General features: G+C 48.3%; 1 protein-coding gene across 7 annotated transcripts in view; it reads left to right on the forward strand.

Moving 5' to 3' along the window:
• PDLIM5 (PDZ and LIM domain 5) overlaps window positions 1–27,690 on the forward strand; it is a 194,797-nt gene that overhangs the window by 123,626 nt on the left and 43,481 nt on the right. For all 7 annotated transcript variants that reach the window (XM_068136781.1, XM_068136779.1, XM_068136782.1 and 4 more), the window contains 2 exons: window positions 1,446–1,482; window positions 23,476–23,660. In XM_068136781.1, coding sequence (XP_067992882.1) covers window positions 1,446–1,482; window positions 23,476–23,660 — 222 coding nt within the window. The remainder of the gene's footprint in view (window positions 1–1,445; window positions 1,483–23,475; window positions 23,661–27,690) is intronic.

Raw genomic sequence — 27,690 nt, forward strand, 5'->3', positions numbered from 1 at the left:
GCCTGGGGCAGATAGGTGGCTTTAAAAGCTGGGGAAGAGGGGTCAGGTCTATTCTATTCTATTCTATTCTATTCTATTCTATTCTATTCTATTCTATTCTATTCTAAATACAGAGGCAGACTGAGGGAGTCGGGGCTGTTCAGTCTGGAGAAGAGAAGGCTTCAAGGAGACCTTGTGGCCTTCCAGGATCTGAAGGGGGCTACAAGAAAGCTGGGGAGGGACTTCAGAGGGTGTCAGGGAGTGATAGGACTGGGGGGAATGGAGCAAAACTAGAAATAGGTGGATTCAGATTGGATGTGAGGAAGAAGTTCTTCCCCATGAGGGATGGTGAGAGACTGGCACAGGTTGCCCAGGGAGGTGGTGGCAGCCTCATGCCTGGAGGTGTTTGCAGCCAGGCTGGCTGTGGCTGTGAGCAACCTGCTGTAGTGTGAGGTGTCCCTGGCCATGGTAGGGGGGTTGGAACTGGCTGATCCTTGAGGTCCCTTCCAGCCCTGACAATTCTGTGATTCTAACTTCCATTCATCTTCCACTTGACTTGCCTTTTTCAGCACCAGCATGGCAAGTAGGCCAAGGGAAAGGGCAGACACCAGCAGAGCTACCTTTAAGCAAATGTGATGGCAAAGAGGCTCTTTATAAACATCCCTCATTTCCACTGGGACATAGAACTGAGGAGTCCTGATAAGCCTTGTCACATCCTGCTGCACTGAAGGCATTGGCACAGGGCAGAATTTCAGTGTGAGGTGGTTGTGGCCGTTTGGGCTGTGTGCCTCCAAAAAAAGGGAAGCCACAGGGTTGAGCCCTCCAGTGCCCAGGGTGCCCACCCCAGTGGATGCACACAGGCCATAGTGGATTGCTACCCATCAATCCTGCACCCTTATCAATCTGGCTGCAGAGTTACTGTCTCTTTCTTTCTTCCCTTTCTGCTCCTGTGGAAGAGAGACTCTGACTTATCTGGTAACCCGGGGGGGCAGTATCAGAGGCCTCTTTGGCCTGAGTAATTTTCTTCTTCCTGTGCAATCTTGGCCTGTTTAGACCAAATGCCAGGGTAAGAAGGGGGTGTGGGGGCAGTTCAGGCCTGGCCCGCCTGAAACCAGCCTAGCAAGGCGGGGGAAGAAAGAGACTTGGCAGTTTTGGTGAACACCAGGTGGGGAGAAGGGGAGTGTTGGGTTTTTGGTCTGGTGTAAAGGAACTTGTGTGTTAAGATTAGGTTGGGGATTTCTTTGAACCTTCTGTGCTTTGCTATGCTCACCACTGTGCTTTGCAGTTTTTGTAGTGTATGAATTGCTTTCCCCTTTAACCTTTCCATGCCTATCCAGTCTGTTCGTGTCAGCATGATTCTTTTGCCCCTTTTTGGAGCAGTGGGGCAATCTGTCCCACCCTAAACTAGGACAGTGGCACTGTGCCTTCAGTGCCTGAGAAAATAAAGCTTTTCTAATTTGTTGCAGTGAAAGAGCCAGAGCAGGAAGCTGCAAAGAAGACAAAGTGAGTTGATTGTTTCTCATTTTTATTCCTGTCATGCATTTTTATGACTTTTAATACTTCGATCCTTTGCATGTCTTCATTCTTAACTGATAGTTTGGTGCATTTGTGTCACACCTGGGGGGCTTTTGGTTTGTTTCAAGTGTTGCTCCTGGTTTTGCCTTCTAGCTTGGCATGTGAAAATCTAGATGTGTTTGTGTGTGTGTGTGCATAGAGCAACCTTTCTAAATCTGGTGGTGAAGTGCAGCATTAATGACCCTGCAGGAGTCTGAGAATTTCCATAAGCCTGAACTGATTGCTTTTCATTGTGTTTTATTGTACTTTGTTTTATCTTTTTCTGTGCAAGATCAGCCTTGTCAAGGTGCTGTCCTTTTCCTAAGCCTCACCAGGCAGCTTTGATTTGTGGGTGTGGATCAGATTGCAAAACATAGCTGGGGAAATGGTACCGCTCTGGACTGCCAGTGGGGGTCAGCTGCCGCCTTTGGGCCAAGTGCTGTTTGTGGTGGGTTGAAAGTACACCCCACTCCCCCCCCAAAATCAAACTGCCAGACTAGCTCAGCTGGAAAGCAAATGAAGCTCTGTTTGCAAGCAGACTATAATCTAGAAATAGAGAATGCAACAAATAGGTACAAAATAAACAATATTTGCCTATGTTTGCAATATCTAAACAACGTAAGAACTCCCCTGGACAAAACCAGGGGGCTATCAAAGGCTTCCTCCTCTCTGCTCCCTTCCCCCCAACACTGTACAAGTGAAAGAGAGAGAAGAGCAGAGAGTATTGTGTTAGTACTTAGACACAAGAAGAACATAGCCAAGGTCAGCAACAACCAAGCAAAAGCTACCAGCTAGTGTCAGCCAGAGCCAAGAAGCCGAAAAGAGTTAGTTTGTACAACTAACTGTGTTAGTAATCAGACCAATGGGATTATTTATGGGATTTGGGACAGGTTGCCCAGGGAGGTGGTGGAAGCCTCATACCTGGGGGTTTTTGCAGCCAGGCTGGATGTGGCTGTGAGCAACCTGCTGTAGTGTGAGGTGTCCCTGGCCATGGCAGGGGGATTGGAACTAGATAATCCTTGAGGTTCCTTCCAAGCCTAACAATTCTGTGATTCTATGATTTAGACCTTATAATTATTTTCCATTTGCATCCAATGGTACTTTATTTGCATTCTACCACTGTCTACTTAAAATCTGTGGAAAACATTCCTAGCCATCAGCCTAAAACTACCACAGTTGTTGCAAACGAGAAGAAACTTGTGGCTAACTATAATCATAGAATCATAGAATCAACCAGGTTGAAAAATACCTCAGAGATCATCAAGTCCAACCTATTACCTAACACCTAATACCTCCTGACAACTAAACCATGGCTCCATGTGCCACATCTGATCCTTTGTTGAACACCTTCAGGGACGGTGACTCCACTACCTCCCTGGGCAGCACATTCCAATGGCCAATCTCTCTTTCTGTGAAGATCTTTCTCCTCACCTCCAGCCTAAACTTCCCCTGGCACAGCTGCAGACTGTGTCCCCTTGTTCTGGTGCTGGTTGCCTGGGAGTAGAGACCAACCCCCTCCTGGCTACAAACTCCTTTGAGGTAGCTGTAGAGAGCAATAAGGTCTGAGCCTCCTCCAGGCTAAACACCCCCAGCTCCCTCAGTCTCTCTTCACAGGGCTGTCCACAGCCTCACTGCTCTTCTCTGGACACATTCAAGTGTCTCAATGGCCTTCTTAAATTGAGGAGTCCATAACTGGACAGATGACTCAAGCATGGTTTGTTGCTACGCGATGGTTCATGCAAGTCAGTAGGAGTTCTGCTGTTGACTTTTCCTAACGCTCGATCCATGCTCTTGACGAGAGAGGAAGGCTATGTGCAGAAAGGAATAGTGCATGGAGATTGCATGCTGGCTTGTGAAGCTGCTTAAGTCAACCTTTCTTCCATTCTTATTTTTTCTTCTGTCCCTTTTGTTGTTTTGTTGTTTCTTTTTCCACAGGGAAAAGGTCCCCATGCACGTCCTTAGCCCCAAATATACCAAATTACGTGACTGGCACCATGAAGTCTCAGCACGTGCTCTTAATGTCCAGTGATTTTTACCTGAGTTGCTAAAGCAAAATACAAATAATATATATATATATATATATTATAAAAGAAAAAAATCCTTCCTTCCTTTCTTCTTTTCCATCTGCTTTGCAAAAAAAAGGGAAAAAAAGGAGAAAAAAAACACTAGGTAAAATAGAAAATGTATTTCACTAGCCTTACTGCAAGAGAAATCCTGTCCTTTTCTAGACTTTTTCTAACACTTTCCTACTGATGAAAAAAGAAAACAAAAAAGAGATGACAAAAAAATAAGGAGATGAAAATGGGGTTTGTGCTGATCACTAGTTGACAACAAAAGAAACCCCCTCCCCCTCCCCCAGAACAACTCCAGTGACTGAATCTCCCATCGTGGAGGGAGATGGGTGTTGCAGTTATTTTTGTTGTTTTGGGGTTTCTTTGGGGTTTTGGTTTTGGTTATTTTTTTTGCCTTAAAGGAGTCATTTGCCTTGCTGAGTTTTGAGTTCACTGGAGGGTTGCTTAGAAAGCAGGAAAAAGTCTGAACAAACGGCGAAGGAAGTTGTGTGCCTTTGGGTTTTGGCGGGAGGGGAGGAGCAGGGGTGGGGTTTGGAGGAAGAAGGCAAAGAGGAAGCGTGTGCACTTGTTTCAGACAAGAACAATTAGCTTGGATTTCAGCAGCCTGCCAGCAGCAGGTCGGTTTGAGAGTGGTTGTAAATGTTTTACAAAGCAGAGCCTAACATTTAAAGGACAATATTAATAATAATAATAATAATAATGCTACTGCCATGCTGTGATTTGAAGTGCAAGCTCAATATAAAGATGCTGTTTCTTAAGCTGAGAAAATGTTCCTGTTGTGGAAAACTTAAAGCAGAAAAAAAAAAAACACCCAACCCACAAAAGCCTGAGAAATACCTTGCTGTGTACTTGTAAGAGGCTCAGCACATCCTCTGCCAGGCACCAAATAAGAGAGTAGTATTTATTTATTACCGAGTGAAGCTCATAGGCTTTCTGGTGTTTATTTATAAAAGCTTCCTGGCCCTGTGATTTCTCCTGTAAAATACTGTATTATAGTAGCTACACAGCCAGTAATTTATGCTTTCTGAAGCTTGGAGAGTATTTTAATAAAAGTTGCTTTTATCTTAGCTGTCTGTTTTTTCTTCTGAGTCTCCCTGTCCTTGGCTAGAGCTCTCACATGTGGAGCTGTGGTTTCCTTACACCTTCACCACCTGTGTACTGACACAGGTCTCAGATACCTTTCTCTCTCGTAACAGAGCTACTCACAAGAACACATTAATTATTACCAGCAGCCGATTACACACATCAAATAAATCACTTTTGGATCCCAGCCATCACTTGGAATTACTCTCTCACCTGCAGGGATTTTAAACTCATGTATTTCGATGGGCAGTGTCATAGCAGTCATGTTCCCATATCTCTTTAGACAAAGGAATCCCAAAACCCCATCACAGAGAAGCTGAATTTTATACTTGAACCACAAATACAATTTATATGTCAGGTACCTCCCTAACCCATCACAAAGGAGGCCCACCAAATAGTTGTAAACAAGAACACTGAAAATAACAAGGATCAGATGTCTAAGAATCCACAAACCTACATAGGATAGGATAGGATAGAGTAGAGTAGAGTAGAATAGAATAGAATAGAATAGAATAGAATAGAATAGAATAGAATAGAATAGAATAGAATAGAATAGAATAGAATAGAAGAATAGAATAGACCAGGTTGAAAGAGACCTTCAAGATCATTGCGTCCAACCTATCATCCAACACCACCTCATCATCTAAACCATGGCACCAAGCACTCCATCCAGTCTCTTCCTAAACACCAATGATGGTGACTCCACCACCTCCCTGGGCAGCACATTCCAATGGCCAATCACTCTCTCTGTGTAGAATTTCTTCCTAACATCCAGTCTGAACCTCCCCTGGCGCAGCTTGAGACTGTGTCCTCTTGTTCTGGTGCTGCTTGCCTGGGAGAAGAGACCAACCCCCACCTGGCTACATCCTCCCTTCAGGGAGTTGTAGAGAGCAAGAAGGTCACCCCTGAGCCTCCTCTTCTCCAGGCTAAGCAGCCCCAGCTCCCTCAGTCTCTCCTCACAGGGCTGTGTTCCAAACCCCTCCCCAGCTTTGTTGCCCTTCTCTGGACACGCTCCAGCAAGTCAACCTCCTTCCTAAACTGAGGGGCCCAGAACTGGACACAGGACTCAAGGTGTGGCCTAACCAGTGTGGTATACAGGGGCAGAATGACCTCCCTGCTCCTGCTGGCCACACTGTTCCTGATACAGGCCAGAATGCCATTGGCCCTCTTGGCTGCATGGGCACACTGCAGGCTCATGTTCAGCCTGTCATCAACCTGCACCCCCCAGGTCCCTTTCTGCCTGGCTGCTCTCCAGCCACTCTGACCCCAGCCTGTAGCACTGCATGGGGTTGCTGTGGCCAACATGCAGATCCCTGATCTGAGCAGAAATAAATCAAGCCAATCTTGCCTTGCATCTGGAAGGCAATTATTCCAAGCCCCACATTGGGAGCCAGTTTATTTTTGTGGTGGTGTGATGCTTTTGCCCACATGCACCAACAAAAAGCTCAGCTGAGGCCAGCCAGAGAAGCGAATGGAAAACTGTATTTTACAAGCAATAATGAAATGCACTGAATATATACAAAATATACAGTGCTTACAATATCATACAAGAATCTACAAGAAAAGAGGCAACATGGAAATCCTCCCGAGGAGGATCCCACCTTGGGTTTCCCCCAACCTCTCTTACCCTCTCCCCTTTCCCTCTAGTCAATTAGAAGTAAGAGAAGAGTAGAAAAAAGGATGTTAGGGGAATTTGATGGTGTTGGATGATGGGTTGGATGCGACGATCTTGAAGGTCTCTTCCAACCTGGTTTATTCTCCTTCTCCTCTTTCTCTTTCTCTTTCTCTTTCTCTTTCTCTTTCTCTTTCTCTTTCTCTTTCTCTTTCTCTTTCTCTTTCTCTTTCTCTTTCTCTTTCTCTTCTCTTTCTCTTTCTCTTTCTCTTTTCTCTTTCTCTTTCTCTTTCTCTTTCTCTCTTTCTCCTTCTCCTCTCCTCTCCTCTCCTCTCCTCTCCTCGCATCTCCTCGAGTCTCCTCTCCTCTCCTCTAAGTCTCCTCTCCTCTCCTCAAGTCTCCTCTTCCTATTCTATTCTACTCTGTTCTAATTTCACTTAGTTCAAAGCTTTGTTAAGAAATTAGCTGCTTATCTTACCAGTTTCTGGCCAGGGTCAGCGTGCATGCCAAGAGAAAGACAGAAGCCGGGGTGAGAACAGAACATAAGATCGTGAAACTACGTCCCACTCATCTACCAATGAAGTTAGTTTAGGATTATCTTCCTTTTCTTTTCCTCTTTACACCCAAACATTCAGCTAGAGCATTCTGTAGCTATCCTTTCTTAAAGGCACAGCCTAAACTGTCACAGTCTGCATCCTACAAAGCTATCACGAAGAGCAGAGTTCCTCGTTGTGTTTGTGCTGGCAAAATCAATGTGAGATTTGCAGAAATCAATTAAATTATTGGCTTGGGTTTTTTTTTTTGGGGGGGGGGAGAGGGGTGGGGGGCAAGGTGTGGGACTACAGGAGTAAAGAGTTCTCCTAGGTGCAATGTTTGTGGTATTCATCTTTAAAGGTGAATCGTAGAGCGCACACAACAGCCTAATCTTTCATCAGCTCTTAATGGCTTGTAGTTTGTGCAGGTGAGCTACAGGTGTGGCTGATAGAATTGGTGTGACCAGACCTGCTGTGCAAAGAATCATGTCCAGTCCAAATGCTTGCTGCAGGCCTTTGTTTTGTGGGAGGCAGTTGGGGTTATTTTTATTGCACAGCTTGGAAAACTGAAAGCAATGGAGACCTTTGGAAGCATTTGCAGCTTGTGTTGCCTTTTCAGATGGTTTATACTGCCATACAGTACAACAGTAGCTTATAGTATTTGTCATTTTATATCTAGGAAAGGCCCCAACAGAAAATGGAGACTTCAGGTAATAGCCAAGTTATCACACACTAACAGTCACCCATGTGGATGCCTAACACCATAAAGTACCAATTAGATTTGCACTGGTAATGATAGACTAAGGCACATCACATCTCACACACCTCTTGGGTGCAACTCCCTGGGGACAGTATGGCACTTTAAGAGTGTTGTGATGACAAATGCCAGTTTGATTGCCCCTATCTGTCATGTTACTTGGTACTGAGCACTGCTACTAAACCCCCAAGTGTGTTACTAGAATTAGAATTGACCAGGTTGGAAAAGACCTTTGAGATCATCAAGTCCAACCTATCACCCAGCACCTCCTGACAACTAAACCATGGCACTAAGTGCCTCATCCAGGCTCTTCCTAAACACCTCAGGGATGGTGATTCCCTGGGGCAGCCCATTCGAGTGGCCAATCTCTCTTTATGGGAAGAATTCCTTCCTACCATCCATTCTAAACCTCACTTGCCACAGCTTGAGACTGTGTCCTCTTGTTCTGGTGCTGCTTGCCTGGGAGAAGAGACCAACCCCCACCTGGCTACAACCTCCTTCAGGTAGTTGTAGAGAGCAAGAAGGTCTCCCCTGAGCCTCCTCTTTTCCAGGCTAAGCAACCCCAGCTCCCTCAGCCTCTCCTGACAGGGCTGTGCTCCAGACCCCTCCCCAACTCAAGCCAAGTGTGGAACTGAATGCACACAATGACACAGTTTAATCATGTGACAAATGCTTCATATTAAAGTAGGAATATGAAGGAGTGTACTAAGAATGTTTTGCTGTGTTCAAAGAAGGGGAAGATGGGAGTTTCAGAGGCCATCAATGGAAGGAAAACTGTCAAAGGTTATCCCTTTGACACTCAGTAAAGTTTTCTTCAGAAAGCCAAAATGGTTTCACCTTCCCATGTTTTGAGATAGGGTTTGGTGATCCCTTGGACTTGATGATCTTGGAGCTCTCTTCCAACCTGGTTGATTCTCTCATTCTGTGTCACTGTGTAATGGAAGTATTTTCACATGAAGTATTTTTGCTGTTATGTTTAATCTATCTGACAAGTTCTTTTCCCTTTGAAGGTTTTGATTTATTGAGCTCTCACTTAAATGTGTCAATTCCAACTCTTAAACCAGTGGCTTAAAGCTTAGAAAAGCAGTGTAGCCTTTAGCTGGAGCGAGAGCAGAGGAGGACAGGGAAGCTGTGAAGGGCCTGGAGAATAAATCTGATGAAGAGCAACTGAAGGAGCTGGGGATGGTTAGTGTGAAACAGAGGAGGCTGAGGGGAGACCTCATTGCTCTCTACAGCTACCTGAAAGGACCTTGTGGAGAGGCTGCTGCTGGTCTCTTCTCACAGGTGATTGGTGATGGAACAAGAGGGAATGGCCTCAAGCTGTGACTGGGTAGGTTGAAACTGCACATTAGGAAGAATTTTTTCCCATGGAGAGTGGTCAGGGATTGGAATGTGCTGCCCAGGGAGGTGGTGGAGTCCCCAAGCCTGGCTGTGTTTCAAGGTGGTTTGGATGTGGTGCTTGGGGCTCTGGTTTAGAGGTGACCCCTGCAGAGTCAGGTTAATGGTTGGACTTGGTGATCCTGAGGGTCTGTTGCAACCTGAATGTTTCTGTGCTTCTGGGGTGATGTAAAGTTTATAGGTGTGTTTTAATAGCTGCTTAGTTCTAATTCTGTAGTACTCCTGTTTCCACCTGTGTAGTAGATGTTCACTTCTAACAATGTCCTCTTGGGCAACCAGGTACAGCTCTGGTTCTGGCCTTAAATTCTGCAGTCATTTCATTGTCCTGAGTAAGGATTCATCTGGATTTTCCAGATTCATAGTTCACCTAATCTGTAGCCCCTGGAATGTATTTGTCCTGCTCTTGGTCAGTCCTGAAACAACCTGTTACAAATCATGTTTTAACTCTGTGTTATAAATATGGACTGGATGTGGCGCTTGGTGCCATGGTTTAGTCAGGAGGTCTGTGGTGACAGGTTGGACTTGATGATCTTTGAGGTCTCTTCCAACCTTGGTGATTCTGTGATAAAGCATCCCTGCAGGTCTCCCTGATGGAGCAGGATCCCAGGGTATCTGTATTAATCCGAATAAGAACTCAGGAGCTGCCAAGACTTTGGAGATGCCACCTCTTCCAGAATTCCCATTTACACCTTTACCACCTATGAGGTCTCCTTGGTCTTTCCTAAGTCTCTTCAATAATTTTCAGCTCCCTACTTTAACTTTTCATCCTAATGAAAAAAAAAGAAAGGAAGAAAAAAGCAGGCAGCCAGGCCTGCTCCTGTGGCTGATTTAGTCTGTTCAAAACTTATGTGTGCTTGCTCCCTACCTCGTACTTTGCTTTCCTCAGTGCATGTTAAAGTGAGATGGCTGACAGATGTTTTACTTGGAGCAGAAGGCTTTCAGATGGTGTTTTCTAGGCTTACATTATGTTTTCAGTCACAGCTGTAAGGAAGAAAGGATTTGAAATGAATACTCTGAAGTACATAGTCCACCCTTCACAGAATTAGCAGCCTAAAAACTGTGTAAAGCTTAGGGAGTCAACCCCACTGGAACTTGTGTCTGTTCCTTTTCCAGTCACTTAATGTGATGCTGAATAGCTGTGTTCAGTCTTTCTAAAAGGGAGGTGGTGGAGTCACCATCACTGGAGGTGCTTAGGAAGAGGCTGGATGAGGTAGGGGAGGTTTAGGCTTGATCTTAGAAAGAAGTTCTTCCCAGAAAGAGAGGTTGGCCATTGGAATGTGCTGCCCAGGGAGGTTGTGGGCTCAGATGTCCCTGGAGCTGTTTAAGAAGAGCCTGGCTGAGGCACTTGGTGCCATGGTTTAGTTGATTAGATGGTGTTGGGTGATAGGTTGGACTTGATGATCTTGGAGGTCTCTTCCCACCTGGTTAATTCTATTCTATTCTAAAACAGTTTGGCTTTCTGAGTTTATAAGCAGCAGGACACTTGTCAACCTTCAGTAAAAACACAATGCTTCTTCAGAGGCAATGGGTGGAAGGTGAGCATAGGAAGTTCCATGGAAGCATAAGGGAAACATTTTTCCCTGTGACAGAGCCCTGGAGCAGGCTGCCCGGGGGGGTTGTGGAGTCTCCCTCTCTGGAGATACTCCAACCCCACCTGGATGTGTTCCTGTGTGATCTGCTCTGGGTGCTCCTGCTCTGGCAGGGGGGCTGGACTGGATGAGCTTTGGAGGTCCCTTCCAGGCCCTAACATTCTGTGATTCTGTGTATTATGCCTCATTTTTGTATTTTCATTGGTTTTGGTTTTGAGGTGTGTTTTTTCCCCCCCACTTCCTGATACTTTCATGCAGTGTCTCCTGTTGAGCATGCTCTTTCAATGTGGATTAAAAATCTCTTTCTCTCTGTGTGTCTCCATTTGATTTTATTGCTGTGAATGGAAGTGAAAACAGTGCTAGGGCAGCACCTGCAACTGCTCTCTTGCCAATAGCAGAGTCTTCACCTGGCAGTCTCCCCTCTCCTAGACTTTCTGAACATCTTCCAGGAGAAGCTTCTGGGAGGTAAATCATTCAGAGGCAATTCTGATTCAGTTGCTTATCTATCTGTGTGTTGTTCTGTGTCTTTGGGGAAAGAAGGTTGTTTATTGCTCACTTAAAATAACAGGTATTGATCTGCCATGGCTAGGGATTTTCTTGGGAATGCTAGGAGGAGCAAGGAGAAGAGAAATGAAACAAAGCCAAGCCAGATGACAATTTTTTTGTGTGCCTCAGAATGTTGGCTGTGGGGTGTCCACCCTATTACCTGCATGTGATTCTCCCCCTCTACTCGACTCCAGTGAGACCCCACCTAGAGTACTGGAGCCCCTAGTACAGGAAGGATCTGGAGGTGCTGGAAGGTGTCCAGAGAAGGGCCATGAGGATGAGCAGAGGGCTGGAGCTGCTCTGCTATGAGGACAGACTGAGGGAGTTAGGGCTGTTCAGTCTGGAGAAGAGAAGGCTCTGAGGAGACCTAATTGTGGCCTTCCAGGATCTGAAGGATACTGGGGAGGGACTTTATAGGGTATCAGGATTGATAGGACTGGGGGGGATGGAGCAAAGCTAGAAATGGGTAGATTCAGATTGGATGTTAAGAAGAAGTTCATCCTCATGAGGGTGGTGAGAGCCTGGCACAGGTTGCCCAGGGAGGTGGTGGCAGCCTCATCCTTGGAGGTTTTTGCAGCCAGGCTGGATGTGGCTGTGAGCAACCTGCTGTAGTGTGAGGTGTCCCTGCCCATGGCAGGGGGGTTGGAACTGGCTGAGCCTTGAGGTCACTTCCAACCCAAACAATTCTGTGGTTCTATGAGTTAAATTTTCAGATGAGCTAACTTTTCAGTGTCCTCCAAGAGTGAAGAGTGAATTCAGATTCCTTTGATGCAAAAGGTGCCCTTAAGAACCTATTTTTTTCAAGAAGTGGATTGTTTAGTTCATAACATTGTAAGTATCTGAAAGGTTTCCAGTCATTGACCTCAGGTAGCTTCACCAGTACTTATCTTGCTGCAGTTCTGGAGGTCATCTATGGTGTGGTAATTTTGGATATGAGACAGTGAGAGTAGTTTGGCTGGTTCTGATGCTGCTATTGAAGCTCAGTAACATTTTCTGATGCTTTGTGTTCCATAGTGCAGGAATATCTTTTAATTTCTCATGGCTCCCACTCACTCACGTGTGCCCAAGCACCAGTGTTCTAACATGAAACAAAGATGCTCCTTTACAAATGAAAACTGAATGCCAGACCCCTAGACAGAGCCTTGTGCTCCTGAAAAGCACAGAGGAAGATACTATTGGCCATAGCCTTACACCTTTGGGAGCCAGACTCCTAGACAGAGTCCTGTGCTTGTGAAAAGCACAGAGGAAGATACTATTGGCCATAGCTGTGCCCCTTTGGGAGCCAGGCCCCTAGACAGAGCATTGTGCTCCTGAAAAGCACAGAGGAAGATACTATTGGCCACAGCTGTGCCCCTTTGGGAGCCAGACCCCTAGACAGAGCCTTGTGCTCCTGAAAAGCACAGAGGAAGATACTATTGGCCACAGCTGTGCCCCTTTGGGAGCCAGACCCCTAGACAGAGCATTGTGCTCCTGAAAAGCACAGAGGAAGATACTATTGGCCATAGCCTTACACCTTTGGGAGCCAAGCCCCTAGACAGAGCATTGTGCTTGTTTAAAGCACAGAGGAAGATACTATTGGCCCTAGCCTTGCACCTTTGGGAGCCAGACCCCTAGATAGAGCCTTGTGCTCCTGAAAAGCACAGAGGAAGATACTATTGGCCATAGCCTTACACCTTTGGCAGCCAGACCCCTAGATAGAGCCTTGTGCTCCTGAAAAGCACAGAGGAAGATACTATTGGCCATAGCCTTACACCTTTGGCAGCCAGACCCCTAGACAGAGCCTTGTGCTCCTGAAAAGCACAGAGGAAGATACTATTGGCCCTAGCCTTGCACCTTTGGGAGCCAGACCCCTAGACAGAGCCTTGTGCTCCTGAAAAGCACAGAGGAAGATACTATTGGCCATAGCCTTACACCTTTGGCAGCCAGACCCCTAGATAGAGCCTTGTGCTCCTGAAAAGCACAGAGGAAGATAGTATTGGCCCTAGCCTTGCACCTTTGGGAGCCAGACCCCTAGACAGAGCCTTGTGCTTGTGGAAAGCACAGAGGAAGATACTATTGGCCACAGCTGTGCACATTACAACAGACCTCAGATTTGAGATTGGCAATTTGCCATTCAAACTAATAATCTCAAGCAGCTGAGAAAGATGAGGTGAAACCCCACAGCAAAACCTGTCAGGTCTCTCCTTTTTTTGTAATGCCCTTGGAGGGTTTTTTTCCATGTCTGGGAGAAGAGGGTACCTTCAGGAGCTAACATGAGATTAGTCAGGAAAGGGATTGAAATAGGCTGCCCAGGGAGGTGGTGGAGTCACCATCCCTGGATGTGTTTAAAGGTAGTTTGGATGTGGTGCTTGGGGATTCGGTTTAGGGGTGAACTTTGTAGGGTTGGGTCAGCAGTTGGACTTGATGATCCCAGGGGTCTTTCCCAACCTGAATGATCTGTGATTCCTGTGAAAGGATGGTGGGTGATGACAGAGATTTGCTTGGGCAAGAGGCCAGCACATTTTTCATGTGAAAATTGACAGCTGTCAGAATGCTGCAGGGAGCAACTGATGTGTGCCATGTCAGACTTTCAGTAACACCAAAGTGGGGCATCCAGAGGTCAGACTTGCTTTTGCCACTCAGGTCCTACGTCGGTTGTCGATGGCTGGCACAGATCTCCACTGGATGAGGGGATTCAGTCCATCCTCAATAATTTGCAGATGACACCAAGTTGGGAGCAGGAGTTGATCTGTTAGAGGGTGGGAGGGGTCTGCAGAGGGACCTTGACCAGCTGGACAGATGGGCAGAGTACAACAGGATGGCATTCAGCAAGTCCAAGTGCCAGGTACTGCATTTTGGCCACAGCAACCCCATGCAGAGCTACAGGCTGGGGTCAGAGTGGCTGAGAGCAGCCAGGCAGAAAGGGACCTGGGGGTACTGGTTGACAGCAGCTGAACATGAGCCAGCAGTGTGCCCAGGTGGCCAAGAAGGCCAATGGCATCCTGGCCTGCATCAGGAACAGTGTGGCCAGCAGGAGCAGGGAGGTCATTGTGCCCTGTGCTCAGCACTGGTTAGGCCACACCTTGAGTCCTGTGTCCAGTTCTGGGCCCCTCAGTTTAAGAAGGACATTGAGACACTTGAATGTGTCCAGGGAAGGCAACAAAGCTGGGGAGGGGTCTGGAGCAGAGCCCTGTGAGGAGAGGCTGAGGGAGCTGGGGTTGCTTAGCCTGGAGAAGAGGAGGCTCAGGGGAGACCTTCTTGCTGTCTCCAACTCCCTGAAGGGAGGTTGTAGCCAGGTGGGGGTTGGTCTCCTCTCCCAGGCAACCAGCACGAGAACAAGAGGACACAGTCTCAAGCTGTGCCAGGGGAGGTTCAGGCTGGATGTTAGGAAGAAGTTCTTTCCAGCAAGAGAGATTGGCCATTGGGATGTGCTGCCCAGGGAGGTGGTGGAGTCCCCATCCCTGGAGGTGTTCAAGAGGGGACTGGATGTGGCACTTGGTGCCATGGTTTAGTTGTTAGGAGGTGTTGGGTGACAGGTTGGACTTGATGATCTCTGAGGTCTTTTCCAACCTTACTGATTCTATGATTTATTTTTCTAAGGGGCTCAGTCTGGTTTGTGGCTGAAGCTCTGTAATTTACAGCACCCACTACAGAACCACCAATAAGGAGAAGGAGCTGGCTTTGAAATGTGTGTAGGATCTGGATTTGATTACTGGCTTAAAGTTAGATTTGCTGCTTAGAAGGCAGTCCTCACAACATAAAGCATAATTGTGGGGGGTTTATTTATTGTGGTGTTAATTCTTTATTGAAAGCCTAAAGTGGTTACATGGCAATTCAGCCAACTACTCTAAATTTATAGTGTATTATTATGGAGTTTCACAGATGCAGTGTCCTCCTCTGGGCTGAGCAGTAAAGTATTTATGAGCAATTACAGCCTTTTCAGAAAGTTGCAAAAAGCCATTTGAAAAAGTAATTCTGGCAACTTCAGACCACATAAAACCACAGAACTTGGCCCTTTCTGAGAAATACAGAACTAATTTATAGAACCAATATATAACTAACTGGAGAGATGGGCAGGGAGGAATTTGATGGCGTTCAACTAGGGCAAGGGAAGAGTCTTGCACTTGGGAAGGAACAACTCCCTGCACCAGTATAGGCTGGGGACTGACCTGCTGGAGAGCAGTGAAGGGGAAAGGGGCCTGGGGGGCCTGGTGGATGGGAGGTTGACCATGAGCCAGCAATGTGCTCTTGTGGCCAGGAAGGCCAAGGCCATTCTGGGGTGGATTAGAAGTGCGGTGGTTAGTAGGTTGAGAGAGGTTCTCCTCCCCCTCTACTCTGCCCTGGTAAAGCTTCATCTGGAATATTGTGTCCAGTTCTGGGCCCCTCAGTTCAAGAAAGACAGTGAGCTGCTTGAAAGAGTCCAGTACAGAGCCACAAGGATGATGAAGGGACACCTTGAGGACTATGTCCAGTTCTGGGCTCCTCAGTTTAAGAAGGACATTGAGACTCTTGAACATGTCCAGAGAAGGGCAACGAGGCTGGGGAGAGGCCTTGAGCACAGCCCTGTGAGGAGAGGCTGAGGGAGCTGGGGTTGCTTAGCCTGGAGAAGAGGAGGCTCAGGGGAGACCTTACTGCTGTCTCCAACTCCCTGAAGGGAAGTTGTAGCCAGGTGGGGGTTGGTCTCTTCTCCCAGGCAAGCAGCACCAGAACAAGAGGACACAGTCTCAAGCTGTGCCAGGGGAAGTTTAGGCTGGAGGTGAGGAGAAAGTCCTTCCCAGAGAGAGTTGTTGGCCATTGGAATGTGCTGCCCAGGGAGGTGGTGGAGTCACCATCCCTGGAGGTGTTCAAGAGGGGATTGGACGTGGCACTTGGTGCCATGGTTTAGTTGTCATGAGGTGTTGGGTGACAGGTTGGACTTGATGATCTCTGAGGTCCTTTCCAATCTTATTGATTCTGTGATTCCATGAACATCATTTAGAAAGATACTACTTGGTGTTTTTAATGAAATGAAGAGGTTTCTTCTCTGTGTGTTGCCTCATTCTAATGACATGTGCTATTTACATCAACTAGGAAAATACCTGTGGAGGTCCCTGCTCCAGATGCAGAAAGCTTTCTGGCAGCTGATAAAGCTCTTCCTCCCCCTGAGAAGTGCTCTGTGGCCACACAGACCTCTGAGCTCCCCTTGCCCGCTGCCGCTTCTGCAGCCCTGCCTCTGGAAACAGCCCTCGGGCTGCCACCCACTCCTGCCAGGTACATCCCAGCTGGATGAATTTGAACAGGCATCATCAGAAACTACAAATTTCAATCTACTTTCACCTGATTTTTGCTTTTATTTTCTTGATGCCAGTGCCATCAAGATGGAGCAGTTTACAGGTGTCTCCTGACCATGGCTCTGCTCTGGAGATGTTTGTAGTAATTAGAAATTTGAGGAACTTTTCATTATAAGTTAGGAAAAAAGTATCTGTTATGGAGGTGGAGAAAGCAGTCATGGGCAGGAGATGCCCAGGCTAGGGGATGAGGTGATAGAAAGCAGCCCTGAGGAAAACAACTTGGGGCTGCTGATGGATGAGAAGCTGGACAGGAGCAGGCAGGGTGAGCTTGCAGCACAGAAGGCAAATCACAGCCTGGGCTGCATCCAAAGCAGCATTGCCAGCAGAGCCAGAGAGGTGATTCTGCCACTTTGCTCTGCTCTGCTGAGACCTCACCTGGAGTTCTGTGTGCAGCTCTGGAGCCCTCACTCTAGGAAGGACATGGAGCTGACGGAGAGGGTCCACAGGAGGGCCATGAACATGATCAGGGGGTTGGAGCAGCTCTGTTCCAAGGACAGGCTGAGGGAGCTGGGGGTGTTCAGCCTGGAGAAGAGAAGGCTCCAGGGAGACCTAATAGCAGCCTGCCAGTACCTGAAGAAGGGTACAGGCAGGCTGCAGAGAGACTGTTTGCAAAGGCCTACAGGGACAGGACGAGGGACAATGGCTTCAAACTAGAGCAGAGCAGATTTAGATTGGATGTTAGGAAGAAGTTCTTTACCATGAGGGTGGTGGAACAGTGGAAGAGGTTGCCCAGGGAGGTGGCTGGAGCTCCTTCTCTGGAGATACTCAGCATGGGGCTCAACAGGGCTTTGGGCAACCTGGTCTAGTTGAGGATGCCCCTGCTGACTGATTTGTTGGAAGCTGACTTTGTTGTGCAAAGTTGGTGATGCAGGGGGAATATATGGAGTCCAGGTGTGACCACGGGGTTTTTGAGGGAAGGCACAGGGGAGTGTGTATCCTGTATGATGCTCCACTATTCCAGATTTTATTCACCTGGCATCTAAAGATCAGCCATCCTTGCTATAACGTGATTTTGGGTGTGTTTCTGTTTTTCATTGCCTAGTAGCCAAAAGTTTTTGGAGGAGAACACAGGCCTGAACTTATGTAGTGAAGGGCCATCAGAGTATAGGTTTGCCAATAGGCAAAGAAGGTGTTTCCCTCATTAATTAACACTTTGGGATATTAAACCAAACCTGTTCTTTTATATGGGCAAGGAGGTCTTTTAAGAATCCTTAGATGAACTCTTCCTAAGCTTTCATTAGTGTTGCCAGAGTTTCTAATAAGTGTTTGATTAATGACTTCCTTCTTCAGCTGCTTTTGGGCAGGCATGGAGCATCTCTGCCTCCTTGTGAATCCAATTATTTCCATAAAACCTTAAGCTGTCTGTCTAAATCACCTGTAAGTTATACAAGGTAAATTATTTAAGGGGTATCTACAGTAGACATCCAAGTGCAAGGTTCTGTATCTGGGTCAGGGCAATCCCAAGCACCAATACAGCCTGGGCAAGAACTGGCTTGAGAGCAGCCCTGAAGAAAAGGCCTTGGGGGTGCTGGTGGATGAGAAGCTCAACAGGAGCCAGCAGTGAGCACTTGCAGCCCAGAGAGCCAACCAGAGCCTGGGCTGCAGCAAGAGAAGTGTGGCCAGCAGGGCCAGGGAGGGGATTCTCCCCCTCTGCTCCACTCTGCTGAGACCACAGCTGGAGCACTGTGCCCAGTTCTGGAGCCCCTAATGTGTCCAGAGAAGGGCCACGAGGATGAGCAGAGGGCTGGGAAGCTATGAGGATAGACTGCGAGGGTTGGCTTTGTTCATTCTGGAGAAGAGAAGGCTCTGCGGAGACCTTAGTGTGGCCTTCCAGTATCTAAAGGGGGCCTACAGGAAATCTGGGGAGGGACTTTTGAGGGTGTCAGGGAGTGATAGGACTGAGTGGCCCCCTTCAGGTACTGGCAGGATGCTATTAGGTCTGCCCGGAGCCTCCTCTTCTCCATGCTGAACAACCTCAGCTCCCTCAGCCTGTCCTCGCAGACTTCATGAGGGGGAAGTTTTGTTTGTGGGTAACACATCCTGTCCACATTAGTATGCTGTCCACATTAGTATTCAAGTGACTAAGATGCTGCCCTGTGTGTCTGGGAGCTGGGAGCCCTATGGCCACCTAAGTTTCCAGCGGTTCATGCAGTCTGGTACTGTACTGTGTCTCTGTCAACCCTTCCTGCCTTCTCTGCTTTCTCCTCTGCCGGTGCCAAGCTTCTGTGCTAGTAAAGCACTGCTGGAAAATCCTCTGGGAAGCGTGCCCGACGTCAGACCTGCTCCTCCTCCTGTTCTCTCTCCTTTCAAGCAGACATCAAAACTTAAGAGCATGGCTGCTGCCGCCGTGTCTGCTGCCATTGCTGTCCGGGCCAGGTAGACATCAACTTTCTAAGCAACATTTTATAGCTGGGTTTAAGGCTTCAAGCTCACACAAGAACAATCAGTCCCTGGCAGGGCTGTGAAATCAGCTCTTTCACAAAACTGAAGTAGTGGGTAAGTTGTTAAGACTATGTCCAAGGCTCCCATGCCCTATTTTTAGCTTAGCTCCAGACTGCTGCTCTGAACCTTGATGAGTAATCCTTCTTCCTGATCCTCACTGTATCTGTTTTATGGGTCAGTCAGCAAACAAACTGTAAATAACAGTTGTGGTGCATGGGTGACAAAGAATAATCTGCATCTTTGAGTAACTTTTGGATGCTTGACAATAATCCTGGGTCCTGTCTAGATCTTCTCTGCATTCCTTTTTACAAAGGCTTACTTAGACCCATGGTCCCATGGAGAAGGACCTGGGAGTGCTGGTGGACAGCAAGTTCTGCATGGGACAGCAATGTGCCCTGGGGGCCAAGAAGGCCAATGGGAGCCTGGGGTGTCCAGCAGATGCAGGGAGGTACTCCTCCCCCTTTACTTTGCCCTAGTGAAGCCCTACCTGGAATATTGTGTCTACTTCTGGGCTGCCCAGTTCAAGAGGGACAGGGATCTGCTGGAGAGAGTCCAAGGGAGGGCTACAAGGATGATAAAGGAACTGCAGCACTGCCTGGGGAGGAGAGGCTGAGAGCCCTGGGGCTGTTCAGTCTGGAGAGGAGAAGACTGAGAGGGGATCTGATCAATGTCTATCAATATCTGAGGGCTGGGGAAGGGAGGGACAGGGACAGCCTCTGCTCACCTGTGCCCTGTGATAGGACAAGGAGCAATGGATGTAAACTGCAGCACAGGAATTTCCACCTCAACATGAGGTTCTTTACTGTGAGGGTCCCAGAGCAGTGCAACAGGTTCCCCAGAGAGAGAGGAATCTCCTTCTGGAGACTTTACAGCCCTGTCTGGATGCATTCCTGTGCAACCTGTGCTGGATTCTCTGCTCCTGCTCTGGCAGGGGGGTTGGACTTGAAGATCTCTGGAGGTCCCTTCCAACCCCTAACATCCTGTGAGCCTCCAGTTTTACATCATACATCCTTATCAGTACAAAAATGTATAGATAAATTTATGTTCTTCTAATTTACAGGAATGTCTTAATGGACTAGTACATTACATACATTAATAAACCACACAATAGCAGAGGTGAAAGAAGGATGAGAAAAGCTGAAATGCACACTAGATTTTCTTATTTTACTTGAGGAATGTCAAACATAGTAAGAAAACTTTCTTCTAGTGCAGCCCCTTTTAGATGCAGCCTGCTTATGCAGATGCAGTTTCTACCTCAGTTATCATCCTAGGTTTTATTTCTCTACACTACTAAAGAACTCAGAGGGGTTTTGTCATCAGGGTTTTTGCCTTTTTGCTGGTTCCATGCAAACTGGGAGGTTGGTTGGGGTTTCTTGGTAAGAGTTTTTGGCTTTTTGCTGGTTCCATGCAAACTGGGAGGTTGGTTGGGGTTTCTTGGTAGGAGGTTTTGGCTTTTTTCTGGTTCCATGCAAACTGGGAGGTTGGTTGGGGTTTCTTGGTAAGAGTTTTTGCCTTTTTGCTGGTTCCATGCAAACTGGGAGGTTGGTTGGGGTTTCTTGGTAAGAGTTTGTGCCTTTTTGCTGGTTCCATGCAAATTGGGAGGTTGGTTGGTCACCCAGTTTGTTTATGTGGTGTTTTAAAATGCTCGCCAGACTCTCCGAACCGGGCGCCTACCGCTCACTGCTGGATGCTCTGCTCATCAGCCCTGTCACTAAGCCTCCTCTGCTGGCCCTTGGGCCATCCAGGAAGTCCACAAGCGCTCTTGAGTTAGGAAAGAGCAAGAGGTACTCTCTGAGTGTAGTGCATGGTGGGCACTTTGGACTTGCAAGGAGCTGTCTGCTCTTTCAAAGCTGTTTGTGTTGTCTGCACGCTTGAGCGGTCTGTCTGTTGTGGCACGAGGTCACCAGCCCTAAATCCTAAACTGGTTTCACCTCTTTGCAGAACTAATCTGCACCCTGGTCCTGCTGTTGGTGTTTGTGTAAGTCCACTGTACTAAGCAAAAGTTTCCTCACTGGCATCAGATGCCCTTCTGAGATGCATGGTGCTGTTTGCCAGGCCTCCAAGGCAGGCACCATCACTGACTGGAGCAAGAGCTGGAGCCAGGGCAGAGGAGGGCAGGGAAGCTGGGGAAGGGCCTGGAGAATAAATCTGATGAAGAGCAACTGAAGGAGCTGGGGAGGGCTAGTGTGAAACAGAGGAGGCTGAGGGAAGACCTCATTGCTGTCTACAACTGCCTGAAAGGACCTTGTGGAGAGGCTGCTGCTGGTCTCTTCTCACAGAGAACAAGAGGGAATGGCCTCAAGCTGTGACTGGGTAGGTTTAGACTGGACAGTAGGAAGAATTTTTTCCCATCAAGAGTGGTCAGGGATTGGAATGTGCTGCCCAGGGAGGTGGTGGAGCCCCCAAGCCTGGCTGTGTTTCAAGGTGGTTTGGGTGTGGTGCTTGGGGCTATGGTTTAGGGGTGACCCTTGTAGAGTAGGGTTCATGGTTGGACTTGATGATCCTGAGGGTCTGTTCCAACCTGAATGTTTCTGTGCTTCTGCAAAACAAGATCTTCTGGCTTGATACCTCTAGCCAGGTGAATTCTGTGCAACAGCTCCTTGAGCAAGTAAGTGGCACATGAGGCTGCAAGGGTGCTCTGGAAACTGAGAGCTGCTGTTGTTCAAAGCTGACTCTCAATGCATCAAACCAAACGCCTGGCACGTGGTGCAGTAAAGAACTGGTTGAAACTTAATTGCTGTCTGGGCTCTTTGTTCCTGCACCCATTCTGTTCTGGTGCACAGGGCTTTCTGCTCTGCTTTCCTGACCACAGCAGTGTTAACTCTGTGGAAAGCTGCTTTTATGTTCTGGAATTCAGTCTCACAGGCAGGAATCTATTTTGTTATCTTCCAGTACTGTATGTATGAAGTTCTGCTAAGGAAGAAATAATTTGTGGACTTTGTGGACTTGCACTTTCACAAAGGCCAAAAAACCCTTTTAGAGATAAGGCCCAAGTATGAGTAGAGCTGAGATCCACTTGGTGTAAGAAATTTCTGTTGACTAAGACGTGTGAGATCTTTCCCTCCTTTTTCATGGCTTCCATGGTGACCTCAGGCACCAGAAAAGGCTACAGAAGGCCTACCTTTGGAGATGGAAATTGGGAATTATTAGGCACCAACAGGTTGTCTTAACTTGTGTCATCTTTTCTGCCACTGTGGCATATCTGTTTTTAAAAGGAAAAGAATACTAACAGAATTGTACCAATGTAACCCTGAATACAAAGGTGTTATACACACACACACACACACACACACACACACATATATGTATATATAAAATCATATATACATACTTATTTGAGGTTGTTTACATTTGTATACTTATCTAAAGCATGTATATTTACACACATATATAGTTACATATATAAATATGTGTTTATATAAGGTTATTTCTGTGTATTTACACACACACACATATATTCACACCTTGAGTCCTGTGTCCAGTTCTGGGCCCCTCAGTTTAGGAAAGCTGTTGAGATGCTGGAAGGTGTCCAGAGAAGGGCAACAAAGCTGGGGAGGGGTCTGGAGCACAGCCCTGTGAGGAGAGGCTGAGGGAGCTGGGGTTGCTTAGCCTGGAGAAGAGGAGGCTCAGGGGAGACCTCATTGCTCTCTCCAACTCCCTGAAGGGAGGTTGTAGCCAGGTGGGGGTTGGTCTCTTCTCCCAGGCAAGCAGCACCAGAACAAGAGGACGCTGTCTCAAGCTGTGCCAGGGGAGGTTTAGGCTGGATGTTAGGAACAAGGAGAAGTTCAGAGTCCTGCACCTGGGAAGGAAGAATAAACTGCAGCAGTACAGGTTGGGAGGGGATCTGCTGGAGAGCAGCCCTGGGGAGAAGAAGCTGGGAGTGCTGGTGGACAACAAGTTCTGCATGGGACAGCAATGTGCCCTGGGGGCCAAGAAGTCCAATGGGGTGCTGGGGGGGCATTCAGAGCAGTGTGTCCAGCAGATCCAAGAAGGTTCTCTTCCCCTTCTACTCTGCCCTGGTGAGACCTCATCCTGAGTACTGCATTCAGTTCTGGGCTCCCCAGTTCAAGAGGGACAGGGATCTGCTGGAGAGAGTCCAAGGGAGGGCTACAAGGATGATGAGGGGACTGGAGCACTGCCTGGTGAGGAGAGGCTGAGGGACCTGGGGCTGTTTAGTCTGGAAAAGAGAAGACTGAGAGGGGGTTTAATAAATGTTTATCAATATCTGAGGGCTGGGTGTCAAGAGGGAGGGGACAGGCTCTGCTCAGTTGCTCCCTGTGATAGGACAAGGATCGATGGATGTAAGCTGCAGCACAGGAGGTTCCACCTCAACACAAGGGGGAACTTCTTCACTGTGAGGGTCACAGAGCAGTGGAACAGGCTGCCCAGAGAAGTTGTGGAGTCTCCTTCTGTGGGGACTTTCCAGCCCTGTCTGGATGCATTCCTCTGTGACCTGAGCTAGATTCTCTGGTCCTGCTCTGGCAGGGAAGTTGGGCTCGATGATCTCTTTGGGTCCCTTCCTACCTCTGACATCCTGTCATCCTGTGATCTTGCTTAAGCATGAAATGCATTTCATTTTTAACTCCCTTGTTTCTGAACAGTGAATCCCTGGAGGCTACCCAGGCTGCTGCATTTACAGCCACCTCAGCAAGGAGCATTCCTGCCCACCAAGAAAACATAGACACAAGACCTGCTCCTTCTAGCACCGCACCTGCTGCAGCCCTCAAACCAACAGGACCCCCAGGTGCTGCCAAGTACTCGGGCTGGCAGCCTCCAAACCAAGCAGGTAACTCTCAGAGAAGGTTTTTCTTCTTCCCTTAATGTCCATTGGGTAGCATACTTCACCCATGGGTGTAGAACAACAGCCTTCACGTGGTTGGTTGTGTTCTGGGTACAGGCCAGTTTGTTTAGAAAAGAGGAGAAAAACAGAAGTAGCAGTTCTGGTAAACCAGTAGCCCTTTGTAAGCAGCCTCACAGATATGTTTTCACACACAAGCAAAATAAATGTTTCTGACCTTTGTTCAAAGCATATATACCAATCACATATACACACCCAAAGAGTGGCTGTCCATGGCTCCATGTCCCAGTGGAGGCCAGGGACAAGCAGAGTCCCTCAGGGATCAGTCCTGGGACCAGGCTTGTTCAACATCTTTGTGGGTGCCATGGACAGTGGCATTGAGTGCACCCTCAGCAAGTTTGCTGATGACACCAAGCTGTGTGGTGCAGCAGACAGCTGGAGGGAAGGGAGGCCATCCAGAGGGACCTGGACAGGCTGGAGAGGTGGGCACAAGCCAACCTCAGGAGGTTCAACAGGAGCAAGGGCAGGGTCCTGCAGCTGGGTGGAGGCAATGCCAGGCACAAATCCAGGCTGGGCAGGGACTGGCTGGAAAGCAGCCCTGAGGAGAGAGACTTGGGGGTGCTGGTGGAGGAGAAGCTCAACAGGAGCTCTCAATGTGCACTTGCATCCTGCAAAGCCAATCAGATCCTGGGCTGCATCAGGAGAAGTGTGGCCAGCAGGGCAAGGGAGGTGATCCTCCCCCTCTGCTCAGCTGTGCTGAGACCCCACCTGGAGTACTGCCTCCAGTTCTGGAGCCCCTATGACAAGAGGGATCTGGAGGTTCTGGAAGGTGTCCAGAGAAGGGCCAGGAGGATGAGCAGAGGGCTGGAGCACCTCTGCTGTGAGGACAGACTGAAGGAGTTGGGGCTGTTCAGTCTGCAGAAGAGAAGGCTCTGAGGTGACCTCATTGTGGCCTTCCAGTATCTGAAGGGGGCTACAGGAAGGCTGGGGAGGGACTGCTCAGGATCTCAGGGAGTGATAGGACTAGGGGGAATGGAATGAAGCTGGAGGTGGGGAGATTCAGGCTGGAGGTGAGGAGGAAGTTCTTCCCCATGAGAGTGGTGAAGCCCTGGAATGGGTTGTCCAGGGAGGTGGTTGAGGCCCCATCCCTGGAGGTGTTTAAGCCCAGGCTGGATGAGGCTGTGGCCAGGCTGATGTAGTGTGGGGTGTCCCTGCCCATGGCAGGGGGGTTGGAACTAGATGATCCTTGTGGTCCCTTCCAACCCTGACTGATACTATGACACTATACTATGATACATCCCCTTGACTACTCTGTCCAGTTCTGGGCCCCTCACTTTAGGAAAGATGTTGAGTTGCTGGAAGGTGTCCAGAGAAGGGCAACAAAGCTGGGGAGGGGTCTGGAGCACAGACCTGTGAGGAGAGGCTGAGGGAGCTGGGGTTGCTTAGCCTGGAGAAGAGGAGGCTCAGAGGAGACCTTGCTGTCTGCAACTCCCTGAAGGGAGGTTGTAGCCAGGTGGGGGTTGGTCTCTTCTCCCAGGCAAGCAGCACCAGAACAAGAGGACACAGTCTCAAGCTGTGCCAGGGGAGGTTTAGGCTTGATCTTAGAAAGAAGTTCTTCCCAGCAAGAGAGATTGGCCATTGGAATGTGCTGCCCAGGGAGGTGGTGGGCTCTGATATCCCTGGAGGTGTTTAAGCAGAGCCTGGATGAGGCACTTGGTGCCATGGTGTAGTTGATTATATGGTGTTGGGTGATAGGTTGGGCTTGATGATCTTGGAGGTCTCTTCCAGCCTGGCTGATTCTGTGATCACAGCTTCAACTTGTTGCTTCCCCTGTGATTTTGTGACAGCAGAGCATGCCTGGTGCCATTTCAGGGAGGGAATATCAACAGATTTGTGTTTCCCAAATGATGGTTTCTGAAGTGGGTGTTAATTAAAAACTAAACCCAAACAAAAGCCCAAATCAAACAAAAAGGCTTTTGAGTGGTTGCATATTTGACATTTGTAGGCTCTGTGTGAGCAGGGTGCCAGAGCACTGTGTAGGTTTGTGATTTGTTGATTTATTTGAAGGTGGATTCTTGCAAGGGCAATTTACATAGCTGCTGCTGCTTGAAAGAGTCCAGCACAGAGCCACAAAGATGATTGAGGGAGTGGAACATCTTCCTCATGAGGACAGCCTGAGGGAGCTGAGGGCTCTGTAGCTTGGAGAGGAGGAGCCTGAGAGGTGATCTCATTGCTGTTGCTAAAGATGTGCAGGGTGAGTGCCCAGAGGCTGGAGCCAGGCTCTGCTGGGGGATGCCCAATGCCAGCACCAGGGGCAAGGGTGGAAGCTGAGGCAGAGGAAGTGCCATGGAAACAGGAGGAAGACTTTTTTTCCCTGTGAAGGTGACAGAGCCCTGGAAGAGGCTGCTCAGCGGGGTTGTGGAGTCTCCCTCTCTGGAGATATTCAAACCCTGCCTGGATGTGTTCCTGTGTGATCTGCTCTAGGTGCTCCTGCTCTGGCAGGGGGTTGGACTGGATGAGCTTTGGAGGTCCCTTCCAGCCCCTAACATTCTGTGATACTTTTGAATGTAGTGTGGTGATTCTTACCCCTTTAAACCTGCAGTCAAATATCTGATGTCTGGAAAATGTGCCATATTGTCAGGGAACACACCTATGCTATAACCATATCTGTGTTAAACCATGCAGTACGTGTATCCACCTACCTGTATTGCTGCAATATCCCTGCAGTAATGTGGGGTAATCACAGGCTCTGGAGATCATTAGGTAATTCTGTGATTCTGTGAAGTCCAACCCCCCTGCCAGAGCAGGGCCAGAGAATCCAGCACAGGTCACACAGGAACACATCCAGACAGGGCTGGAAAGGCTCCAGAGAAGGAGACTCCACAACCTCTCTGGGCAGCCTGCTCCAGGGCTCTGGGACCCTTACAGTGAAGAAGTTCCTCCTCATGTTGAGGTGGAACCTCCTGTGCTGCAGTTTCTATCCATTGCCCCTTGTCCTATCCCAGGGTGCAGCTGAGCAGAGCTTGTCCCCTCCCTCCTGAACCCCAACCCTCAGCTATTTATAAATATGTATTAAATACCCTCTCAGTCTTCTCATGAAACTTATTTCTTCAACTGAAGCAGTCTTTGGTTCTCAACTAAATTTGAGTAGTAATTCCCAAGGCTCTAGGAAGTCTCTGTTGTTAATTAAGCTTTAACTGCATATTTTTTTAATTTGCTTTTTGTTTGTTTGTTTGCTGTAAGAATGTGAGGAACATTCTTGACTCTCTTTCTGACAAAAATCTTCAGATGTTAAATAGCTTGGGGTTGATTTTTTTTTCTTTTAGGAATTCTAATTTCACAGTCTCACAGTATCGCCAAGGCTGGAAGAGACCTCAAGGATCATCAAGTCCAACCTGTCACCACAGACCTCATGACTAAACCATGGCACCAAGTGCCACATCCAATCCCCTCTTGAACACCTCCAGGGATGGGGACTCCACCACCTCCCTGGGCAGCACATTCCAATGACGAATGACTCTCTCGGTGAAGAACTTTCTCCTCACCTCGAGTCTAAACTTCCCCTGGCACAGCTTAAGACTGTGTCCTCTTGTTCTGGTGCTGGTTGCCTGGGAGAAGAGACCAACCTCTTCCTGGCTACAACCACCTTTCAGGTAGTTGTAGAGGGCAATGAGGTCTCCCCTGAGCCTCCTCTTTTCCAGGCTAAACAACCCCAGCTCCCTCAACCTCTCCTCACAGGGCTATGCTCAAGGCCTCTCCCCAGCCTTGTTGCCCTTCTCTGGACACCTTCAGGTCTCTCAATGTCCTTCTTAAACTGAGGGGCCCAGAACTGGACACAGGACTCAAGGTGTGGCCTAACCAATGCAGAGTACAGGGGCACAATGACTTCCCTGCTCCTGCTGGCCACACTGTTCCTAATGCAGGCCAGGATGCCCTTGGCCTTCTTGGCCACCTGTGCACACTGCTGGCTCATGTTTAGGCAGCTGTCAATCAGCACCCCCAGGTCCCTCTCTGTTTG

The sequence above is a fragment of the Melanerpes formicivorus genome, unplaced genomic scaffold, assembly GCF_026170545.1.
Source record: "Melanerpes formicivorus ecotype bairdi unplaced genomic scaffold, bMelFor1.0.p_v2 SCAF_4, whole genome shotgun sequence".
NCBI classification, from domain to species: Eukaryota; Metazoa; Chordata; class Aves; order Piciformes; family Picidae; genus Melanerpes; species Melanerpes formicivorus.